The sequence below is a fragment of the Moschus berezovskii genome, chromosome 11, assembly GCF_049115385.1.
Source record: "Moschus berezovskii isolate FMDL1 chromosome 11, NW_MosBer_1.0, whole genome shotgun sequence".
NCBI lineage: Eukaryota > Metazoa > Chordata > Mammalia > Artiodactyla > Moschidae > Moschus > Moschus berezovskii.
In genome coordinates, this window is record NC_142470.1 from 104,253,826 (window position 1) to 104,276,730 (window position 22,905).

The window sequence follows — 22,905 nt, forward strand, 5'->3', positions numbered from 1 at the left end:
CAGGAGTTGGTGATGGACAGCGAAGCCTGGTGTGATACAGCCCATGAGGTCTCAAAGAGTCGGACGTGACTAGGCAACTGAACTGAACTGAGATATGGACATCCTCTTTTAACCTGAACAGTAGCACTGGCCAACAAATCTCTCACACACACACACAGAACTTTTTCACTTTGCTTATCTATACTTCTGTCAATCTTGAAATGATGTTCCAAAATCTTATCTAGTGATCTAGGTCAAAATGATTCAAATGCAAAACACTTCAATTTTGCATTCTGGTGGTCTTAAATAAAAACCTGCCATAATTACTTTCAGTTCACTTTCTGGAATACAAACAATATAATTACAATTGTCATATAAAGGTTATCCTGAGAACTTTAATACAGGCCTAATAAAAATCATGCTGTTTAACTATGTTCTGAAATAACACCAGGTTTCAGGTTCAGAAAATTGATGGAATAAGCGATTATAAATTCTTCAAGAGCTAATGCAGACAGGTAACAGATAAAAACCACCAGAATTAAATTTTAATTACAAATTCAGAAAACTGCCAATTCAAGAAAACTATCCTAAAATAAAGATTTTAAACTATATACTAAAATGGAACACCATATAACTAGAAAATTGACCCACAACAACTAATACCAAGATGCAAAAGACCACATAGCTTATAAGAGGATGAACGCCAGCTTGTATTAAAACCCAAAAGGTGAAGCTTTATGTGAGAACAAACTGGAATAACAGTCAATACACTTAAGGAGAGAAAAAGTGAACCAAGGATTTACATGCAGCCAGTTGATTGTCCAGGATGAAAGCCACAAAGTAACACTTCAGTGTTCAAAGAACTCAAGGAATATTACTCCCGTTACTCCTTTAGGAATCTACCAGAAAACAAGCTTCATAAAACAACTTCCAACAAACAAAACAAAAACTGGAGTGACACGCTCACAGAGCCTTTCTAAACACAGAACTGAGACTGCACAAAGAAATGAAGAGAGACACCAGCAGGTGACAATATGCTGTGTGTTACATCAGAGCGCATGGATGTCACCAAAGACAAATAAGACTACTTGAACAGTATCAAAAACGCTCAGAAGCCAATCACTCCTAGAAAGGTGGAACTATCTCAGCATAGTAAAAACTGAAATGGATTAAAACACAGCATAAATAGGTTGAAATCCATGAGTTTATAATAATATAAAACCAAACCAGTCTTTGTTTGAAAAGCTGGTACATAAAGGCGAAGGATCAGGCCTTTCTCCCACATCCCATATCCCATCACTCTGAGACCAAAGAGTAGATGAGGACTCTGCAGAAGTGGTCAGATAATGGGAAAGGAATATCAACACTTAGAGATGACTTTAAAAGCTAATCCTGGGTGGAAGAGGAGGACTCAGATTGAAAAGGGACACAAGGCTTCTGAAGAAACTGGCAAGGTTCTACCCAGAAGCCGAGTAACACAAACGCTGTTTGATTCACTAAGCTTTACATTAATCTTGTGATTTTCTCTCATGTTATATTTAACATAAACAAAAACTGAGTATTTCCAAAGTTGAGAAATAGCAGATAAAATAAAATCAGAAGAGTGGGGGAGGAAACAGAATGTTTAAACATGGGGATCCATGATAAAAGTATTAAAACAAGGAAATGGCATACTTTTAACACAGAAAAGCGACCGCCTCTTGGAGCAAGAGGGAAGGAGGACTCCTACAATATTTAATGCTTTAGGTCTTTAAAAAAAGAGATCTGAAGGGCAACGTGGCATTTGTTATTTATGAACGGTGAGCGTATGGGTCTGTGATACTATTCTGTTCTTTTTTCTATATGCAAAATAATTCATAACAATTTTTGTCAGAGATTAAGACACACGAAATACAATGCACTTACATTTCTAATCATCTTAGTTTGTTCATTAATAGCTTCAAGAGGGACATTGGTGGCACCAATTTGCTGCGTGATACCACCTGCTTCACCATCTTGTACATGTGTGTGACGGAGCTGGGATAAGAAAGCAGATTCCAAGTCAAATTTCAAAATGCAGAAAGAAGCAAAAGCAGTAAGAAAACAAAAGCTTACTTATTGTAAACAGAACTGCCCATGAGCTGCAGTTTCTATTACCTTTTCATAAGGTATCATTCATGTACTCAAAGAGTTATGTATCAATGCACACAACATTTTCTTACCTTATCTAGAATTTTTGTCTTCCCTGTATCCACATGTCCAAGTACACAAATAACAGGAGCTCTTAGCTTCTCTGTATTTACATTTTTACTGTGTTCAAGTCGCCGTTTCTAGCAACAACAACAAAAAAAAACCACACACAAAATTAAATATTTCAAACCTTCACTACCATTTTCCTTTAAATCAGTTTGCTTTCGCAAGAGAATGCCACAACCTGCATACAAGTTGTTTGCTCATTTAACTACATGTAATTGCATTTTACAATGTGAACTTTACAACCTTTGAGCAAGGAGACACCTGTTTAGATTTCAGAGCAGCACTGTTAATTATGGATTAGAATGATGTAAAATATTGGCTCAAACTTTCTGAACACTTTACATGGTTAATTTAATGGAATATAATGAATATTTTGTTCACACTTACTATATAGTAAAACCTCTAACTTATGTTGTTGTTTTTCTGTTGTTTAGTTGCTAAGTCGTGTCCAACTCTTTATGACCCCATGGACTGTAGCCCACCAGGCTCCTCTGTCCATGGGATTTTCCAGGCAAGAATACGGGAGTGGATAGCCATTTCCTTCTCCAGGGGATCTTCCCAAACCAGAGATCGAACCTATGTCTCTTACAGTGCAGGTGGATTCTTTACTGCTGACCCACCAGGGAAGCCCTGTGCGGGGGGAGTTTATATAAAAAGAAGTATACCCTAGCATTAAAAAAATTTCACTTCAAATTGTTAAAAAGTTTTAAAGTAATATATTTCAAAACTGTATCCAGTGTACAAAGGTACACAGCTACTGCAAGCTTCAGCCTAAGACACCCAGATGACACTTCCCACCTTCCAAAGGTACCTCTAAGCATGAGAAAGCCTTTTGAACCACACTGTGTTTACTAAAGCATTTACTTCTAAATACTTCAGTTTCTGAGAATCAAACAAAAACTTAAGGAAGCAGTTCCTCTTCAAAACGACAGCCTTTCAAGTAAAGCTGGCATGCAAATATAGGAGGACTTCCACAAAAAGTCTGAAGTAATGTCATTTACAAAACTATTTTCCATCTAAAAACCATTTTTGTAAGAACGCTCTCATTTCTAGCATCAGACACTGAATCTTTCTATACAAACTAATGAAAAAATATTTTGGAATGCCAAAAGAGAGATGTAGTTGTTTACTAGCAAAGAGCAGTACACAACAGTTTCACAGTATTTATGACTCACACTTTCCCTGGTGGTCGAGTGATGAAGAATCCACCAGTCAATGCAGGAGACAAGGGTTCATCCCTGGTCCAGGAAGAGCCCACGTGCTGTAGAGCAACTAAGACCAGGCCCCACAACTACCGAGCTGGTACTCTAGAGCCTACACGCCACAACTACTGAGCCCATGTGCCCAGAGCTCCTGCTCCACAACAAGAGACGCCACTGCAAGGAGGAGCCTGTGCACTGCAACGAGAGAGCAGCTGCTGCTTGCTGCAACCAGAGAAACCGTGTGCACAATGAAGACCCAGCACAGCCAAAACTAATAAATAAAGATCTTAAAAAAAAAAGCATGACTCAAAAGCAAACATCATGAGCTTAGTTATAATCTATGAAGAATTACTGGAGTAAACAAGTTTCAGTGTAGTGCAGTATATAAGATCAATCTATAAAAATCAACTGCATTTCTTTGTACTAACAATGGAAGATTAAATAGTGACTCTGCTCACAAAAGCATCAAAAAAACAATATATATGACAATAAATTTAACAAAAGAAAAATAAATCCTATACTCTGGAAACTACAAAATATTGCTGGATGAAGTTTCAAAGGATCTAAATAAATGGAGAGACAGCTCTTTCCATGGATTGGCAGATTCAGTATTCAGTATTAATAAGATCTCTCCAAAACTGATCTACAAATTCAATGCAGTCCCTATCAAAAGTATGAGAAGACTTTTGCAAAAACTGACCAGCTGATTCTAAAATCTGTATGGAAAAGCAAGTGACCCAGGAAGCTGAAACAATCTAAAAAAGGAGGAACGTTATCCAACTTCAAAACTTATCATAAAAACTACAGTAATCAAGACAGTGTGGTACTGACATAAGAAAAGACGTACAGATGAATGAAATAGAACTGAAAGTCCAAAAGCAAACCCTCACACTTCTGGCCACTTGATTTGTCAAAGATGAGGAGGCAACACAAAGAGGGGAAGAGTCGTCTTTTAAACCAACGGTGCTGGTTATCATTAAAAAAATGACCTAAATCCTTACGTTACACCCTACATAAAAATTATCTTAAAATAGATCATAAAGATACAAGGAACAAAAAGTATAAATCTGTAAGAAGAAAATCACAGGACAAACTATTCATGATCTTGGTTTCAACAAAGATTTCTTCAATACAACATCAGAAGAATAATTTATGCTCTAGTAAAAGAAAACCTTAATAAATTAGATGTTATCAAACTTAAAAATGTATGCATTTCAAAAAGAAACTGCTAAAAATGAAAACTACTCTTACAACACAGTAATAAGACAAATTCCAAAATTTAAAAATGAACAAAAGTTTGAACAGATGCGTCAATAATTAAGATTATAGGAATGGCCAAAAAACATACAAAGAAATAATTAACATCATGGAAATGCAAATTAAAACCATAGTTAGACACACTGCTTCACATCCCTCTAGAATGGTTATAATGGGAAAGCAGACAATAACAAGTATTAGTGAGGATGTAGAAACTAGAACCCTCAAGTGGCTAAAATCTTTCATTGTAGAGCCACTTTGAAAATGCAGTTTCTTAAAAAGCGAAACTTGAATTTACTACGTGAGTTAGCAATTTCACTTAGACATTGCTAAATTTCTAGGACTAAAAAAAAAACCAATCCTAAAAATTGTTTTTATTCAAAAGTAATAAAAAATATATTTCCATGCACAGATTCATATGAGACCGTTTTGTAACAGCAGTACACATGACACAAAGTGGAAACAATTCAAATGTTCTTTAATTGGTGAATGGACACAAATAAAATGTGGTATATCTATATATAACAGAACACTACTGTCAGTGAAAAGGAACATAGTACTGACAGAACAGCAACACAGATGAATAGGCTTAAGTGAGAGAAGTCCATAAAGACCACATAATATAAAGTTGCATTTATGATGAAGTTTCTGGAGAAGATGCTCTCCTGAGGCAGAAAACAGATGAGTAGTTGCGTGGGGGCAGGAATGGGTAATGACTTCAGATTGGCACAAGGATCTTTCTGGGGTGATGAACATATTCTAAAAGTTGAGTTGTGGGAGTGGCTATACAACTCTGTAAATTTACAAAATGTCACTGAATTGCAAACTTAAAATAGGTCAATATTACAGTATGTAAATCACATCTCAACCAAGCCATTTAAAAATTGTTGAGCTAGGACTCCCCTGGTGGTCTAGTGGTTAAGAATCTGCCATATAGTGCAGGAGACACAGATTCGATCCCGGGTCCAGGATCCCAAGAGCTGCAACTAGAGATAGCCCGAGCGCAGCAACAAAGACCCAGTGAAGCCAAAAAGAATTTTTTTAATTGTTGAGCTAAAGAGGACCACTGCACATTGCATACTGCTAAATTGGGGTGGGAGGATGCATCCACTAAATTTATTACTTAATTTTTTTTTAAATCACGAGGTTCATTTATAACCAGATTCACTGCCAAGGGTAGTTCTTCTCTCACCAGGGAGTGAGATAATAGGGAACTCTTACTTTCTGATTATACCCATTCTGTCTGTAAATCATCAAGCACAGTATACAATGACTGGCTGAAGCAGGTGCTGTGGGAAGAAGCAGAAACACAAACAGGAGAAGGGAGGGGATCCAGAGGGTGATCAGAGGTACTGCTCAACATCCTAAAATGAAGAGGACAGTCCCCCACGGCAGAGAATTCTTAGGCCCAAAAATGTCAATAGTGCTGAGGCTGAGAAACCCCAATTTATAGTAACAGACTTTGTTAGTCCTTTAGAAATTTGGAAAATGCATGCTTAACTAAACTTTACAGAAGGAAAAGGCAAATACTGACACAGGGGTATTCACAAACTGAAAGCTAGAATTGCACATGAAAAAATTAAGGAAAGCGAAAGACAATTTTTAGTTCTAAAACTGTTTGGCCTCTTCAAAGCAAATGAATTTTTAGTGTATTATTTATGCTAAGCTGACATAACTAGAGAAAACTTTCTCTTCAAGTCTAATAGAAGTCTACTGCATTAAGAAGGGAAAACAGTAAGTGGCAGGGTATGTGAACTTGACTAAACGGAAGCCTCATTAACCCACCCGATTTAAACAACTAAAGGGACCACATGCGTCAGAATGACTAAACACATAAGGCAAACACTCAATTAGAGCGCATAAGCTCAGAAAACCTCTGTAAACACTAAAATTTGGATTAAAAAAAGAAAAAACCGATAAAGCAGTCACCATTCCATCTTAGCAAACAGTGAGATCCTTGGGTTAGACCAGTGTCAAGGACCTATCATGTCTCAGCATCACAAAAACTAAACAGATACCAATCCGAGACTATTTTTAAATTTTTCCTCAATAGAAGCCTTATTTGTAAAGTTCTAATGATCACAGAGGAAGGGGAGGAAAGGAGAAGAGGAAAAATGAATACCTCAATCCTCCGTTTTGCTTTGTCATAAGCCCGTTCTTCTTTAGTTCGATCATCATCAGAGTCATACTCAGATTCTGAGCTCACGTCTTTACTTGGCTTTTTATCTAATGTCTTCCCAGCATCCTTCTCATCTGACACCTTTTCATCATCTTCTTCACCTTCACTGCCTTCACTGTCTCCTTCTTCCTCCTCTTCGTCTTCACTCTCTTCCTCCTCCTCCTCCTCCTCTTCTTCCTCCTCCTCCTCTTCAGGGTTTTCTTTTACTTCTATATGCACCGTGTTTTCTTCTTTCAGAAAAAGACATTTTGAAATAAACCAAAGTTACAAAAGAGATTTCTATCAAGATAGAGACCTTAAAGGCAAAATAATACCAAAAGGGTACTAAATAAGGCAGTAACATTTTACTATATAATTCCAAATTAATGTTTTCATACATCATAAATGCAAAGTTTTGTCTACATACTAAAGACTGCCTTTTAACAGTAAAAACTTAATGCATTAACCATACTTAAGCTAATAAAAAAAGGAAAGCATCACTGGCCAGGATACACTGTCCCAGAGAGGACAGAAACCCAGGGAGGGGAACACAATGTTTAGTACTTCCTCCCTACTGGGGTCATCTGCAGACCCTGGAGGAGGCAGCTGAAAGGCCATGCAGTGCTCTTAAAGGCCCCTCAAAGCTCAAGGGTCCAGGCACTGGGAGTTCAGGCCTACCAAGGATTTCAGGGGGGCAAGCTAGACGGACATTGGGTAATGCCCTTACTGTGGGGTGAAATCCTGAAAAACTCTACTGTGGAAGTAACAGGACAAACAGGAAGTAAACAAGATCTCCCCATTTCTGACAGATCACCTCCAGGTTCTCTAAATTCCAAATGGGGAATAAGATGATTCTATATTGCTACTTCACTCAGACTCCTGGTAGATGTACATATAAATTCTCTCTGGAGTAAGAAAACACCAACTTTGCCATCAAATTATTTCTACAATGTCAAACAACTCAGGAGAAAACAAAAACAAACTGGGTTGTATCATAACAAATGTGATGAAAACAAAGACACATGGAAACTTTAGGGTGATACCTGACTTTTAAACAGAAACAATAAAAGCCAAGACAGGGGACTAGGATCATCAAAGCATTAATAAAATTACAACAAAGAATTACTCATTTAGTATGTCACCTTCAAGAATGAAGATGAGGGATTCCCTGGTGGCTCAGTGGTGAAGAATCCGCCTGCCAAAGCAGGAGACATGGGTTCGATCCCTGGTTGAGGAAGATCCCGCATGCCACAGAGCAACTAAGCCTGTGTACTACAACCATCAAGCCTGTACTCTAAAGACCAGAACCCCCAAGTACTGAAGCCCCCATGCCCTGGAGCCCATGTTCCACAACAGAGGGCACTGCGATGCGAAGCCTGTGTACCACCAACTAGAGAGTTAGCCCCTACTTACCACAAGGAGAGAAAAGTCCACACAGTAATGAAAACCCAGCACAGCCAAAAATATGTAAATGTTTTTAAAAAAGAATGAAGATGAAATAAAGCTTTTTCAGAAAAGCAAATATGGACAGTCTCTGTAGCAGATTCATACTGAAGGGAATTCTAAAAGATACTCTTCAGGTTGGAAGAAATGACCCCAATAGAAGGTAAGAGATAGAGGAAGAAAAGAAGCACCACAAAAGCTAAGAATGTGAGTAAACTTCAATGTATACCCATTGTTGTTTGTGTGTGTTTTAAAGCTTTTGGGGTTTAAAACAGAGAATTAAAGTAAATGAGAACAATGATATATATAAACTGAGAACTGTTCAAATGTAATTTATGTATTCTATGGTCTTTATCTTGCCTGGAAAGAAGGTAACAGACACTGACAGTTCAGAAGTCCACGTTAAAACTGTCTATAGAGTAACCACCAAAAGTAAGTAGAAAAGTACAAAACGTCCAAGCTCATGAAACGGCAAAAAAAGGAATTTAAAAAAAAAAAAAATCAAATAATCCAAAAGATAGTTAGAAAGGAGAGAAAAGAGAACAAATAAGAGAAAGATGATAAATATAAAATCACTAAACTTCATTAACTGTATTAAATCCTAGATGTAATGGGCTAAGTACTCCAGGTAAAATAAAAAGTGACAAACTAGATTTAAAAACCTCAACTATATGCTGTGTAAGGATGTAGAAAGTGTAATACAGACAGAAAAAATCAAGTAAATTAAAGCTGGTATAGCTATATTAATATCAGAGAAGGTAGACTTTAAGGAAAAAGACATTACTAGAAATAAGTGATAAAACAGTCAATTCATTAAAAAGATGTAAGATTACACTCATTTAATAATACAGCACAAAAATATATAGAGCAAAAATTAATATAACTCTCAGAGAAAAAGACAATCTATAAGCACAACGGGAGATTTAAGTATACCACTCTCAGCAAGAGAGAGAAAAGTACACCAGAAAAAAACTCAGAAGCTGAACAAAATAATCAGCAACCTAATACAGATAACAAAGCACCCAACTAATGCAGAATATAAACTCTTTCCAGGCACATGAAATATGTAAAATAACCAACCATTTGTTGGGTTGTAAATTAAGTCAACACAATTCAAAGGATAGAAACATGTGTTTTTCTGATCACAATGAAATAACAAAGATATGCAAAGTCCTTATTTTCATAAATTAAGAAATAAACTTCTAAATAAATTACAGGTTAAAATATCAAAATAGAAAAGAGAATTTGGCTAAAGCCAGGCTTAGAGAAAAATACATTATTTTAGAAAAAGACTGAAAAACCAAAGAGCCAAATATTCACTTCAAAAAGTTAGGAGAAAGCCAGCAAATAAAACCCTAAAAAAGAAGCCAGAAAGAAATGACCAGGAAAACCATTTTTTATTCATAGTGATTAGGAGGAATCTTGTTTGTATTATCTTTGTATTATTCTAAGTTAAAGAGCTTTAATAACCTATTCTCATTTGTAAAAATCACCATTCTGGGAAAAAACGCATTTGAAATCTTACAAATCACTTTCTGAAAAACTATTTATTAATAAAATCAGGATCCAAGGGAGGATTTAGGGATCATGGCAGTGGAAAGAGCCACACTGTCCTCTATCTCCAGGAATGCTCATGAAGCTTTCACAATCAAGAGACTACTCCTTTAAATACAGACACATCACCAGTAGCCAATGGACTTATCAGTGTGTGCTTAGGAGCTACTCACCTGTCTCTCTCTCCTCATCACTAGCCATAGCTTCCCAGTCATCCAACCCAGCATCCTCTGTTTCTTCTTCCTCTTCTGTGGATGAAAGTTTTCATTAAGTATATAAAAATTGTCTAGATGTTTAAGATTGCTTTTAGAAAAAAAAAATGTAGAAAACTATCAGTTCAGTTCAGTTCAGTTCATTTAAAAAATGCTATAGTTATAAAAAAATGTATATAATTTCATTCTTTCCAACTATTTTTCAATATACCTAGCAGGTTAAATCCTTTACTATCACTAAATGCTTCACAATTTCCTCATGTTTTGAATACAATATATTACACTTAACCCAGATTTCATATCTGAGGTAAAATATCGCTGTTCAGTCACTCAGTTATGTCCAAAATATTAGCAACTCATTGAAATATTCCTTTAGATCTTGAAAAGGGTACATGATGGCATTCAGTTCTTGAGGACAAATGGAATTTCACATATATCTTCTTTTTGATCTTCAAACTACATACATAAGAATGTATTGTTTATTTAGCTTTAACCTCTTCAAATACATACAAATACTACTTAAACTACATAGTTGGAGGCACAAATCTACACTTCTATTTCAGCTGAAAGTAAGAACAGCAAGTTGTGCTTACAACCCAAAAATAGCCAGAAAGGTATAATTTTGAATTGTAAGACTACAAACTCTCCTTATTAACAAAAATGACTCTCTTTTTACTTAAATCTAGTCAAGCAAAATTATTCTCAAATGAAAGGAAGATGAGGGTGGAACATGAGGCATTTGTTTCCCTGTCATAATTACTACTTGCCAACAGCCTGGATACATTTTCCTGAGGAGGAGGAAGTGAGTCACAAACATGAACCCTAGACTCCTTCTAAATTAGTAACTCTTTCTACTGCTACAAACTACCACCTAAAGTAATGAACTCCCATTAAGTCTATCAGCATGAATGTCTTTGATCTCATCAGGTTAAGCTGAGGCGTACTGAGGAAAATGATCCTTTTAACATTGAGAAGAGGGGAAGAAAAGAAGAATCAGTAATACTGGGTTAGCCAAAAGGTTCGTTTGGGTTTTTCCGTAACATCTTAAAACCTGAATGAATTTATTGGCCAACCCAGTATCTTTCACAAGTGTAGGTCAACCTTTTAAAAAAAAAAAGAAAACACGAAACTTTTTGTTTTGTATTGGGGTACAGCCAATTAATGATGTTGTGATAGTTTCAGGAGGACAGCAAAAGAACTCGGCCATACATATACATGAATCCATTCTCCCCCAAACTCTCCTCAATCTGGGTCAGTCTTAACATTCTCTAAAGCAACTCCTACTTCTATCAGTAAACACCGGAGATTCTCCTGATTTTACCTAACATACAATTTAGCCAGCCTCTGGCTCTCCTAGCAAAACCTCATTTCATGAATTAGAACAATGTTTAAAGAAGAAAAAAAAAAAATCCAGAGATGTTCCCCAATCTCAAAATACACACACAGAATTAGTAAACTGAACCCTCTTACTAACTGAGTAAACAGAAGCTGACCTCTAAAGATTTTAAACTGCCAGTTCTTATGATTCTTAGTAAAAGCTCTAATCAAAAGTGCTCCCAATTTGCTTCCAAAGGATTTAAACAAAGAACTTTAGGTCTTTTTGGTACCACCTAAGAATTCTGACCCATAAATAAAAACATCGGAAAATCCAAATACCGCTATCCTTTCTATAAAACACTTCCCACAGTACTGTAAAGAACAAAGTGATTCAAGTCTCACCTCTACAATTTTATCAGAGAAAATGAAATGATTTAAAGAAAGAACTACAAAGTAAGAAGGCCATTCTGCCAGACATCTGGTCTCCCCAAACTAGTGACAACCGAGACAACTGAAGGCGCATGAGCACTGGCCTGGTTCAACAGGAGGTGGTGTCTCTTCTTTTTCGGGTACTCCTTGCTCCACAACTTCTACAGCAGCACTTAATTCCACTGGTTCAGAAACTGATAAAAGGAACAGAAACCAACATAACAATACTTTTCAGTGCATCTTCTGTTAGGATACTCTGTTAACTACTGAATAAAAAACAGTAGTACAATCCAAATTCTTTAGTTTAAGTTTACAAAACATTTAATACCAGCTATGATTTTTAACAAACAAGAAAATAGTTTTTCTTTCCGACAAGACTAGACTATAAAATTACAGAAGGTTGAGAAGGAACAGCAAAAAAAAAAAAAGATAGTTATGCTTTTTCAGTCAAGAACAGTTATTCATAGCATAGGACCCAGATTTTACAAACAGATGTACTTTTCCATCAATTTGAATCAGTGGAGAATGATATTAATATGAAACAAGGTACAGGAAGTTGGTTTCAATATGCAATTCTGGTTTGACTTCTTTTTAAAAGACTTCTGCTTTGAAGGTTACAGGGAAAAAGGCAAGCAAAACTGTTTCTAAATCACAGGTTTTGTATGCAAACCTTTATTTTCCATCTGCTGTGGTGGTTTTTTCTTCTTTTTATCTTCATAAATTGGCCTCTTCTTTGGCAAAGAGTCTTTTGATGGCACTTCAACACCTGAGGGATAAAATTGGAAAATTTCAGGGTTTATATTACTTGCTTGTCACCTAAGAAATACTATTTAAGAAGATAACATTTTATTCACTTCAGAGATACATACCCTAAAATATAAAGAACATTCATGGAAAACCTTCTTTTCAACATAAAAGTATTTTAAACATGCATTAAAATTCCATCTTTTGGGTGTCTAGCTCTGTGACTTTAGACAAATGCTTGTAGTTACACAATTACCATCATAATGAAGATGCCTAACAGTTCCATCACCTCAGGCTGCTCTGGGAGGTTAAACCCTATTCACATCCTTAAGTCTCTGGCAACCACTGATCCGTCCTCCATCCCTTAAGATGCTCTGTTTCCAGAAAGTCACAGAAATAAAGCCTTACAGTCTGGCTATCATCATAATGGATACTAACCATCCTCGATACTATCTGTATCAATACTTCGTTTCTTCTTATGGTGAGCAGTAGTCCAGGGTATGGACAGATCACAGTCCGTTTATTCAATAGACAGCTAAAGGACATCTGAGTTATTTCTAGTTTTTGACAATACAAATAAAGCTGCTATCAACATTTGCACGCAGTTTTGTGTGAACGTTTCTCTGGGACACACATTGTGGAGTGGATTGGACATTAAATACGTACAGCTGACCCTTGAAAAACATGTAGGTCTGGGCTGCCAACCCTCCATGTAGCTGAAAATCTGCTATAGTCAGCCCTCTATTTGCATGGTCTCCAAATTCTTGGATTCAACCAAACACAAATCGTGTACTGTAGTATTTATTATTGAAAAAAACCCTCACAATTCCCATCCATGTTGTTCAGAGGTCAACTGTATTTAAATTTGTAAGACACTGCCAACTGTAGTGGCTTTACAATTCTGCATTCCCACCAGTAGCACGAGTGCCAACTGATCTTGCCAGCATTTGTAAAGATAAATGCTGGCTTTTTTTTTTAAATTTACATATTCTAATACATGTGTAGTGATACCTCATAGTGGTCTTAATTTGAATTTTCCTAATGGCTTCCCTCATAGCTCAGTCAGGAAAGAATCTGCCTGCAATGCAGGAGACCAGAGTTTGATTCCTGGGTCGGGAAGATCCCAGGGAAGGAAATGGCAGTATTCCAGTATTCTTGCCTGGAGAATTCCATACACAGAGGAGCCTGGTAGGCTACAGTCCATGGGGTCTCCAGAGTTGGACACGACTTAGCAACTAAACCACCACCAATGGTGTCATGCATTCCTTCCACATGCTTATAGTATCTCAGTGAAGTGTCTCTTCAGCCTTTTGCCCCTTTTCAAATAGGATTGTTTTTCTTACTGAAATCTGAGTTATCTTTATATACACACACACACAATTTTCAGATGTGTGATTTTTTGGTATTATCTTTGATATTCTCTCAGTGGTGTCAATAGTGTCTTTTGAATGGCAGAAGTTGTTAACTGGACTTTCTCAATTTTATCATTTTTTCCCTTTTATGGATTATGCTTTTGAAGTTGTACCTAAGCACTCCCTGCCTAGCACAAACTCATAAAGAGTTTCTATGTTTTCCTCTGAAAGTTCTTCACATTTAGATCTACAATCCATTACAAGTTAAATTCTATATAATGAGTGGGATTGAGGGCTAGGTTTTTCGTTTTATTTTTTGCACATAAATGTCTAATTATTCCACTATCACTTGTAGCAAACACCGTACTTTATCTACTGAATTGTCTTTTCCTATGACACAAAGAAATGCAAAAAAGCAAAATGACTGTCTGAAGAGGCCTTACAAATAGCTGTGAAAAGAAGAGAAGGTAAAAGCAAAGGAGAAAAGGAAAGATATACCCATTTGAATGCAGAGTTGCAAAGAATAGCTAGGAGAGATAAGAAAACCGTCCTCAGTATTCAGTGCAAAGAAATAGAGGAAAACAATAGAATGGGAAAGATTAGAGATCTCTTCAAGAAAATTAGATATCAAGGGAACAAACCATGCAAAGATGGGCACAATAAAGAACAGAAATGGTATGGACCTAACAGAAACAGATGATATTAAGAACAGGTGGCAAGAATACACAGAAGAACTATACAAAAAAATCTTCATGACCCAGATAATCATGATGGTATGATCACTCACCTAGAGCCAGACACCCTGGAATGTGAAGTCAAGTGGGCCTTAGGAAGCATCACTACAAGCAAAGCTAGTGGAGGTGATGGAATTCCAGTTGAGCTATTTCAAATCCTGAAAGATGATGCTGTGAAAGTACCACACCCAATATGCCAGCAAATTTGGAAAACTCAGCAGTGGCCACAGGACTGGAAAAGGTCAGTTTCATTTCAATTCCGAAGAAAGACAATGCCAAAGAATGCTCAAACTACCGCACAGTTGCACTCATCTCACATGCTGGTAAACTCATGCTCAAAATTCTCCAAGCCAGGCTACAGCAATACGTGAACTGTGAACTTCCAAATGTTCAAGCTGGTTTTAGAAAAGGCAGAGGAACCAGAGATCAAATTGCCAACATCCACTGGATCATCAAAAAAGCAAGAGAGTTCCAAAAAAACATCTATTTCTGCTTTATTAACTATGCCAAAGACTTTGACTGTGTGGACCACCACAAACTGTGGAAAATTCTTAAAGAGATGGGAATACCAGACCATCTGACCTGTCTTTTGAGAAATCTGTATGCAGTTCAGGAAGCAACAGTTAGAATCAGACATGGAACAACAGACTGGTTCCAGATAGGAAAAGGAGTATGGCAAGGCTGTATATTGTCACCCTGCTTATTTAACTTATATGCAGAGTACATCATGAGAAATGCTGGGCTGGAAGAAGCACAAGCTGGAATCAAGATTGCCGGGAGAAATATCAATAACCTCAGATATGCAGATGGCACCACCCTTATGGCAGAAAGCAAAGAAGAACTAAAGAGCCTCTTGATGAAAGTAAAAGAGAATGAAAAAGCTGGCTTAAAGCTCAACATTAAGAAAACTAGGATCATGGCATCCAGTCACATTACTTCATGGCAAATAGATGGAGAAACAGCAGAAAAAGTGAGAGACTATTTTTAGGGGCTCCAAAATCACTGCAGATGGTGACTGCAGCCATGAAGTTAAAAGACGCTTGCTCCTTGGAAGAAAAGTTATGAACAACCTAGACAGCATATTAAAAACCAGAGACATTACTTTGCCAACAAAAGTCCATCTAGTCAAAGCTATGGTTTTTCTAGAAGTCATGTATGGATGTGAGAGTTGGAGTATAAAGAAAACTGAGCACTAAAGAATTGATGCTTTTGAACTGTGGTGTTGAAGATTCTTGAGAGTCCCTTGGAATGCAAGAAGATCCAACCAGTCAATCCTAAAGGAAATCAGTCCTGAATATTCATTGGAAGGACTGACATTGAAGCTGAAGCTCCCAATTCTTTGGCCATCTAATGCGAAGAACTGACTCATTTGAAAAGACCCTGATGCTGGGAAAGACTGAAGGCGGGAGAAGGGGATGGCAGGATGAAGGGGTTGGATGGCATCACTGACTCAATGGACATGAGTTTGAGTAGACTCCAGGAGTTGGTGATGGACAGGGAGGCCTGGTGTGCTGTAGTCCACAGGGTCGCAAATAGTTGGACATGACTGAGCGACTGAACTGAACTGATGACACAAAGAAAACCTGACCAGACAGACTATTCTGTTCTGTTTTATTGACCTATTTGTTTACCCTTTAACCAGTATCACACTGTGATTGTTGTATTTTTACAGTCAATCTTAAAATTGGATATTGTGAGTCCTCCAAGGTTCTTTCAAAAATACTTTGGTCGTTCTAATTCCTTTATCTTTTCACATACATCTTAGAAACAGCTGACAGACATCCACAGAATATTCTGCTGTAATTCTGACTGAGACTGCACTGAATCTACAAATCAGTTTGGGAGAACTGGTATCTTAACAATATCACACCTTTGACTCCGCAAAAGCAACATCGCTCCATTTACAGAGGCCTTTGATGATTTTCATCAGTGTTTTACAGTTTTCAGCATATAGATTCCACAAATACTAGAATTTTAACTATTTCAATTTCTTTTATTGGGGGTGCTATAAATAGTACTGTTAACTTTATATGTTAATTTTATACTGTTAGTATTTATATGTTAATTGCTAGCATATAGAAATACAGTTGATATTTGCATACTGGCCTATCTATAATCTTCTTAATCTCACTTACTAGCTATAGGATTTTGTGGGGGTAGATTCCATGGAATTTTCTATGTAGGCAACTGGCATCTATGAATAGACTATTTATTTCCAATCTGCAGGCCTTATTTTTTGCCTAATTGCCTGAATCATGACATTCCAGATCAATGTGGAATGATTGTGATGAGAGTGCATACCCTTGCCTTAATCACAATATTAGAGTTTATTAGTATTCATTTAAAAGTAAGTGTAAGTGTAATAATTGCATATTTTTTGTAAATGTTTGATATCAGGGAAGGAAGTTCCCTTCTATCCCCAGTTTGTGGATTCTTATATATGAATACTGAATTTTTTGAAATGATTCATCTGTATACTGAGATGATCATGTAGATTTTCTTTAGTCTATTAATATGTTGAACTATTTCTTGATTTTAAAATACTGAACACCCCTGCACTACCAGGATAAAATCCACTTGATCATGACAGACTGTCCCTAAATATATAAATAAATATATGCACATAAGTATATTTATATAGTTGACCCTTGAATAACACAGGTTTGAACTACACGGATACTGGACTCACATTTTTTCACTAAATACTACAGTACTACAAGATCCACTACTGGTTCGTATGTGGAAACAGACCCTGGATACAGAGGGCCAACTATAAATATCCACAAATTGGTGACTGCATGGAAAGCTGACCCTGACTCCTAGATTGCACAAGGGACAACTGCATTGCTAGAATCACACTGCTAATACTGTGTTGAGAAATCTGCATCTCTGTTCATGAGGGATATTGATCTACAATTTCCTTTCTTGTAATGTCTTTGTCTCACTATGACATAAGGATAATGCTGTTCTCATGAGTTGGGTGATTCTGGAAGATAATGTTTGTAACTGGCAATATTTCTTCCCTAAATATTCGTCAGAATTCCCAAGTGAAATCATAGAGGCATAAAGTTTTCTTTATTGGAAATTTTTAACTGAGCTAAAATGTAAATAGACATGAGTATATTTTTAAATAGATAACAGGACTATCCAGGTTACATATTTGAGTTTTGGTAGTTTGTGTCTTTTAAGGAATGTGTACTTGCTATACACTCAGTAGTTATAGGCTAAAGGCTATGGAACAAACCAAAAAGGTAACCAGCTACACAATTCAAGGTCATTATCTGAAAATATCTGCAGATACACTCTCTAAGAACACATTTTTTAGCTCAATGAATAAGTTATATATACATTATTCTAGGTAATGAACATAGTAAATAATATTTATCTAACAAGGTGGCTTCAAAAGATATGGTCAGACATAACATGTAGTACTTCTTCCTTGAAGTGACTCAATGAGCAGACTTGTGGAGGACCTTTAATGCCAGGCTAGGAAGTTTGGATTTTTTTTATTGACAGACAATACGGAGCCCGTAAGAGGGCAAACACTGGGCAACATTATGAAGAATAAAGAAGGAGACTGAGGCTAGAGATACCACACAAGACAACACCTCTTCCAAGTCTGTCCTAAAGACTGATCCCAAGTTCATAATTTTAATTTTCATCTTATAAATGCAAGTCAAACTATTCCATAAAACAGCATTTCTGAGATCAGCATACTACTCTCTGTATGGCCCCATCCCAACTTCTCCATGAGAGCTTCAAGTCTGTCAGACGGCCATCAGTTAAATCCAATATTTGGATTTGCTAGCTGTACTCAAATCTGTTCTTTAGTTTCATTTTTTAAAAAGCTATATCCCCAGTTAAAAATAAAACTTTCTGAAATCTCAGTCCTGTGTTTCTCTAAATTTACTGCTTCCACCTGAACATAACACAGAGGAAGTCCCACAGGTAAGTTAAATCTCAGCTCCAGGACCTCAGGCAAGCTGTTCAAGTTTCCTGAGTCTCCATTTTCTCATCTATATGATGAAAATGAAGACTTTTATGAAGAAATAATGTCAAAAATAACATCAGTTACATACTAAATACATTAATAAATGGTAGCTATTATTTTAATTATAGCACAAGCACCAAAATTACTATAATATAAAACCTGTGGAATGCAGGGACAGGACATAAAGAGAAATCCCAAAACATTCTTCTCAATGGAGCAAAGACACTATTTTAAATCATCTTACCTGTGAAAGACACAATTAATGAAATGTTCATATTATGGAATCTAAACTAAAAGGAAACAATCTCCTTGGGTAAACGGTTGATTTCAAGGTCTAGAGAAGAAAATGTACAAGGTGAACCTGAGCTATCTTGTGGTGTCAGGAAGCAAGGAAGGGCCCAAGAACACTACAGTCAAATGAAAAAGTCATAGGGACCAGCCTGACTGACCTCCTAGCCAAAAATAGCATCTAATTAGAATATCCGAAATGTAAATAACTTCAGGAGATGAAAACATGTCAATTATATAAAATTCCATTAAGATGAAGTGTCCTACATCCAAAACAAAATTAAACTCATTGGTTAGCTTTGGAGGTTGTGGGGACAGCAAATTATTATTTTGTATATCACTAAAAAAGGAAAACAAGGATATTTCCTGGTTTTCCTATCACAATTCTGCAATTCCTAATGAAATACAGGATCAATGACCACCAATTGGAATTTAAATTATTAGATGAAAAGTCAATGAAGTACTTCGGTAATGGACAAGGCTACCAAAGGATAAACTCACTGATCAACCTTGACATCATTAGAAGCAAGACAACCGGATCATATGCCTACTCACATGAGGCACTGGGTGCTACACAGCACTGCTAAGTAGCAGCCAGACTGCTAGATCTAAAACATTATAAGGCATAGAGAAATAAATTAGCCAACACCAGTAGAATGCAATTATATAAATTCAGAACAGGGAAAATTCTAGGAAAAAAATCCAGTATCTTGAACAAATAAATAAACCCAAAAACAGGGGGTGGAAATAGTATCAATAAGAGACATATCAACCAAATGCAATACTTCAATCAAATCTGGATCCTGATTTGAACAAATCAATTATAAACGATGTTTTGGAGACAAGTGAAAAATAAAACAGACATGGACTAAATCAAGAAACCAAGGAATTTTGTTAAATATAATAATACATACTATACTATGTTAAAGGAAAATCTCCTTATTGGTTAGAGACACATACTAAACTATGAGTAGAATAATACTGACTTCTGGAATTCACTTTAAAATACTCCGGGGTGGTGGTGGGGGGAGTGGGAGGGGAACAAAACAAGAATGGTAAGTGTTAAAACTCAGTGATGCATACATGGGGACTCGTTTCACTATTCTGTATTTTCATTTACAGACATACTGTCATTTACATGCAAATTTATCACAGGATAGAGTTCATCTCCTGAAATAATGAAATTATCTCCCCTACTTACACTACTGGACGTTTTCACAGCCTTTTCACAGAAATTCTCCCTCTGTCTCAATTCAGTTCTCCTTCTGACCACTACAGAGATAACTGCTTGAGAGAACTCTCTGCACTGTTCCGTTAATTAAGACCACCACCTACCCTGAGCTTGTAGAAGTTTAAGGGTAGCTTCGGCTCTGGCTCTGGCTTCTCTCTGGGATTTAGTTAAAAGTTTCCCCTCTTTTTTCAAGCGTTCTTTCCTTTCCTTTTCTTTCTGCTTTTTCCTTTCTCTTTTTTCTTGTTCCAATCTTTCCTATAAAAGAAAATGTAGCAGACAAACTGTATTAGCTTAACAAATTACAAAATTTAAAAGCAAACACCCCAAATTTCTAACAAAGCTCTTGAGATACATGCAGAGTATTATGTTAGGAACTTCCAAATGAAAGTATTTTAAATGTTGTACAGAATGAGTATAATTAGTATCACGTGAGGGTAGACTATGTGCGGCAATGATGCAAAAGCAACTCCTGTCTGTACCCGAGGAAATAAGGCAGGATTTTCTGTACTTATTTTATTATCTATATCTGAACAAGAATGTAACTCAACTACCATGCAACTAAGAAAGTTTTACAATTAGAAAGCAAGAGATGTGTTATGATAAGAGGATTTAAGTAAAACAGGGTCAATGTCAGCAATTTCACAAAAACATACCTCTTCTTTACGCTTGGCTTCTAACTCTTCAAGCCGTTTTATCCGTTCTTCCTCCTCTCTCTTCTGTCTTTCCTCCTCTTCTTTAAGCTTAGCCAGAGCTTCTTGCATAGCCTTAACTGTGGCTTTGCTAGGTCCTTTTTTCTTTTCTTTCTCCTTTTCTTCCTTTTCTCCTTTCTTTTTCTTCTTATCTTTTTTCTTTTTGTCTCCTTCATTGTCATCTACCAAAAAAAGAGGCAAAGAGTAATTTTAAAAGTCATTTCCTCCAACAGTGGTGCACAAACCCTAGAATCCAGGGACTACAATGGGTCAGCAGCAGACTAGGGTCTTTTGGCATCAAGGCCTCCTGAGTACTTGGGAGTAGCCGGTACAGCTCAGAACAACCCAGCTGGCTTCCTTAGAAGCCTATGATGTTGGTGTTACTCTGAGTTATCCTAAGGGATTCGAGAAGACAGGAGGATGCTGTCAGAAGGGAGAAGATACACTGTACCTAATGCATAACCAAGGACAAATAACAAAATGACTTTGGAGCATAACAATCAAAATTCAGATTAATTGGAGACTTCCCTGGTGGTCCAGTGTTTAAGAATCCTCCTGCCAATGCAGGGGACAGGGTTCAATCCCTGGCCCAGGAAGATCCCACATGCTGCGAGGCAACTAAGCCCATGCTCCACAACCACTGAGCCCAAGCTCCTAGAACCTCCTGTGCTCTGCAACAAGAGAAGCCACCACAATGAGAAGCCCACGCACACCAAGTAAGGGAGTATCCCCTGCTCATCCCAACTACAGAAAGCCTGTGCGTAGCAACGAAAACCCAGTGCAGCAAGTAAATAAAGGAACTAATTATGAATCCAAGACTCTGGCCCTTCCGTCAATATTATTACCAACCTTCTACGCCTGCGGGACCCTCTCCTTTCTCTTCAGAGGCAGGAGCTGCTCCAGAGTCAAGTGTCACTTTGGATTTCACAGGTTCCTCCTCAGGTTTCCTCTGAGATTCTTTTGGTTTACCCTGATCCTTTTTACCAGACTCCAGCTCTTCTTTTTCTTTCAGCTTCCGCAGTTTTGCCTTTTCTTCATCCCGTTTTTTTCTCTCACGCTCTTTCTTCTCTGCCTTCTTTTGAGCCACTGTCTTAATTTTGAAGGAGGAGTCTTCATCTTCATTCCCGCTCTCAACAGTAGGACCTGGCTTATTTTTCTGATTTTTTTTCTGTCCTTTCCTAGATTGCAAAAATTCATCTGATTCATCACCACTTTCACCAGAAGAATGTGCTCTCATACGCTCTTTAATTCTTTTACTGTTATCCTCATCCTCTTCTGATGCATCACGCTTCTTATTTGATTTCTGAGCTTTCCCCTTCGCTTTTTTGGAGAGTTTATTAAAATCATCATCATCATCACTCCCAGAGTACATTTCCACTTTGGGTTTTGCAGTCTTTTTTGATTTTGAATCTTTTTCTTCCAATTCTTCACTATCATTATCTTCAAAACTCTGTTTTTTGCCTTTCTGTCCTTTCTTTTTCTTATCTTGTTTTGAGATGGGTTCATCTTCATTATTTTCTGTTGGCTAAAACATATCCACTGTTAGAAATATTAACAGCATTTTATTTTTTTTAATAACTGAAGCTGTTCAAAGTCATGTACTTCATTAAGTACACATGGAAAAAACTATCAAAAGAATTTTAAAATATGGTTCTTTTACAAGAATATAAAACTCGAGCAAGCACCAGAAGCTGGCCTAGGATTCAAGCACATCTCACAATCACTGTAAGTTTCGGAACCCAGGTGCTCTGAAGCAGACATTAATCACAGTCCACCTCACTACCTTCTTCACATGGCATAAAAAACCTACAGGGAAAATTGAAAGAAAAAATATCTACCCTTCTCTCATTACTCTGAGGCTTGTCCAATTTCAAAGGATGGAAAGGAAATAATATAGAAAATGGAGGTAAAGTTGTGAAATGTTGTATTTCCAAATGTACCAATTTTATAAACTGGCAATATAAAGTGAAACAGCTTTAAATTCCCAAATAAAGTATCTTTATATCTGTGAAAGACTTCAAAATTTATTATTGCTTTCCTAAAAACTGTTTTCCCCCTTTGGCATCAGCTAGAAACCAACACACATACAT

The 22,905-nt window shown here is 36.8% G+C and overlaps 1 protein-coding gene across 2 annotated transcripts in view; it reads right to left on the reverse strand.

Annotated features, from left to right (window-relative positions):
• The window catches only part of EIF5B (eukaryotic translation initiation factor 5B), a 67,445-nt gene that overhangs the window by 17,285 nt on the left and 27,255 nt on the right, over positions 1-22,905 (reverse strand). Inside the window, exons 4-12 of one of the 2 annotated variants that reach the window (XM_055400662.2) lie at positions 21,665-22,340; positions 20,780-20,997; positions 20,231-20,381; positions 12,457-12,552; positions 11,891-11,980; positions 10,002-10,076; positions 6,796-7,079; positions 2,181-2,288; positions 1,885-1,995 (exon numbers count right to left, since the gene is read on the reverse strand). In XM_055400662.2, coding sequence (XP_055256637.1) covers positions 1,885-1,995; positions 2,181-2,288; positions 6,796-7,079; positions 10,002-10,076; positions 11,891-11,980; positions 12,457-12,552; positions 20,231-20,381; positions 20,780-20,997; positions 21,665-22,340 — 1,809 coding nt within the window. Of the gene's footprint in view, positions 1-1,884; positions 1,996-2,180; positions 2,289-6,795; positions 7,083-10,001; positions 10,077-11,890; positions 11,981-12,456; positions 12,553-20,230; positions 20,382-20,779; positions 20,998-21,664; positions 22,341-22,905 lie in introns of both variants that reach the window. The other variant, XM_055400661.2, reaches the window with a different exon arrangement.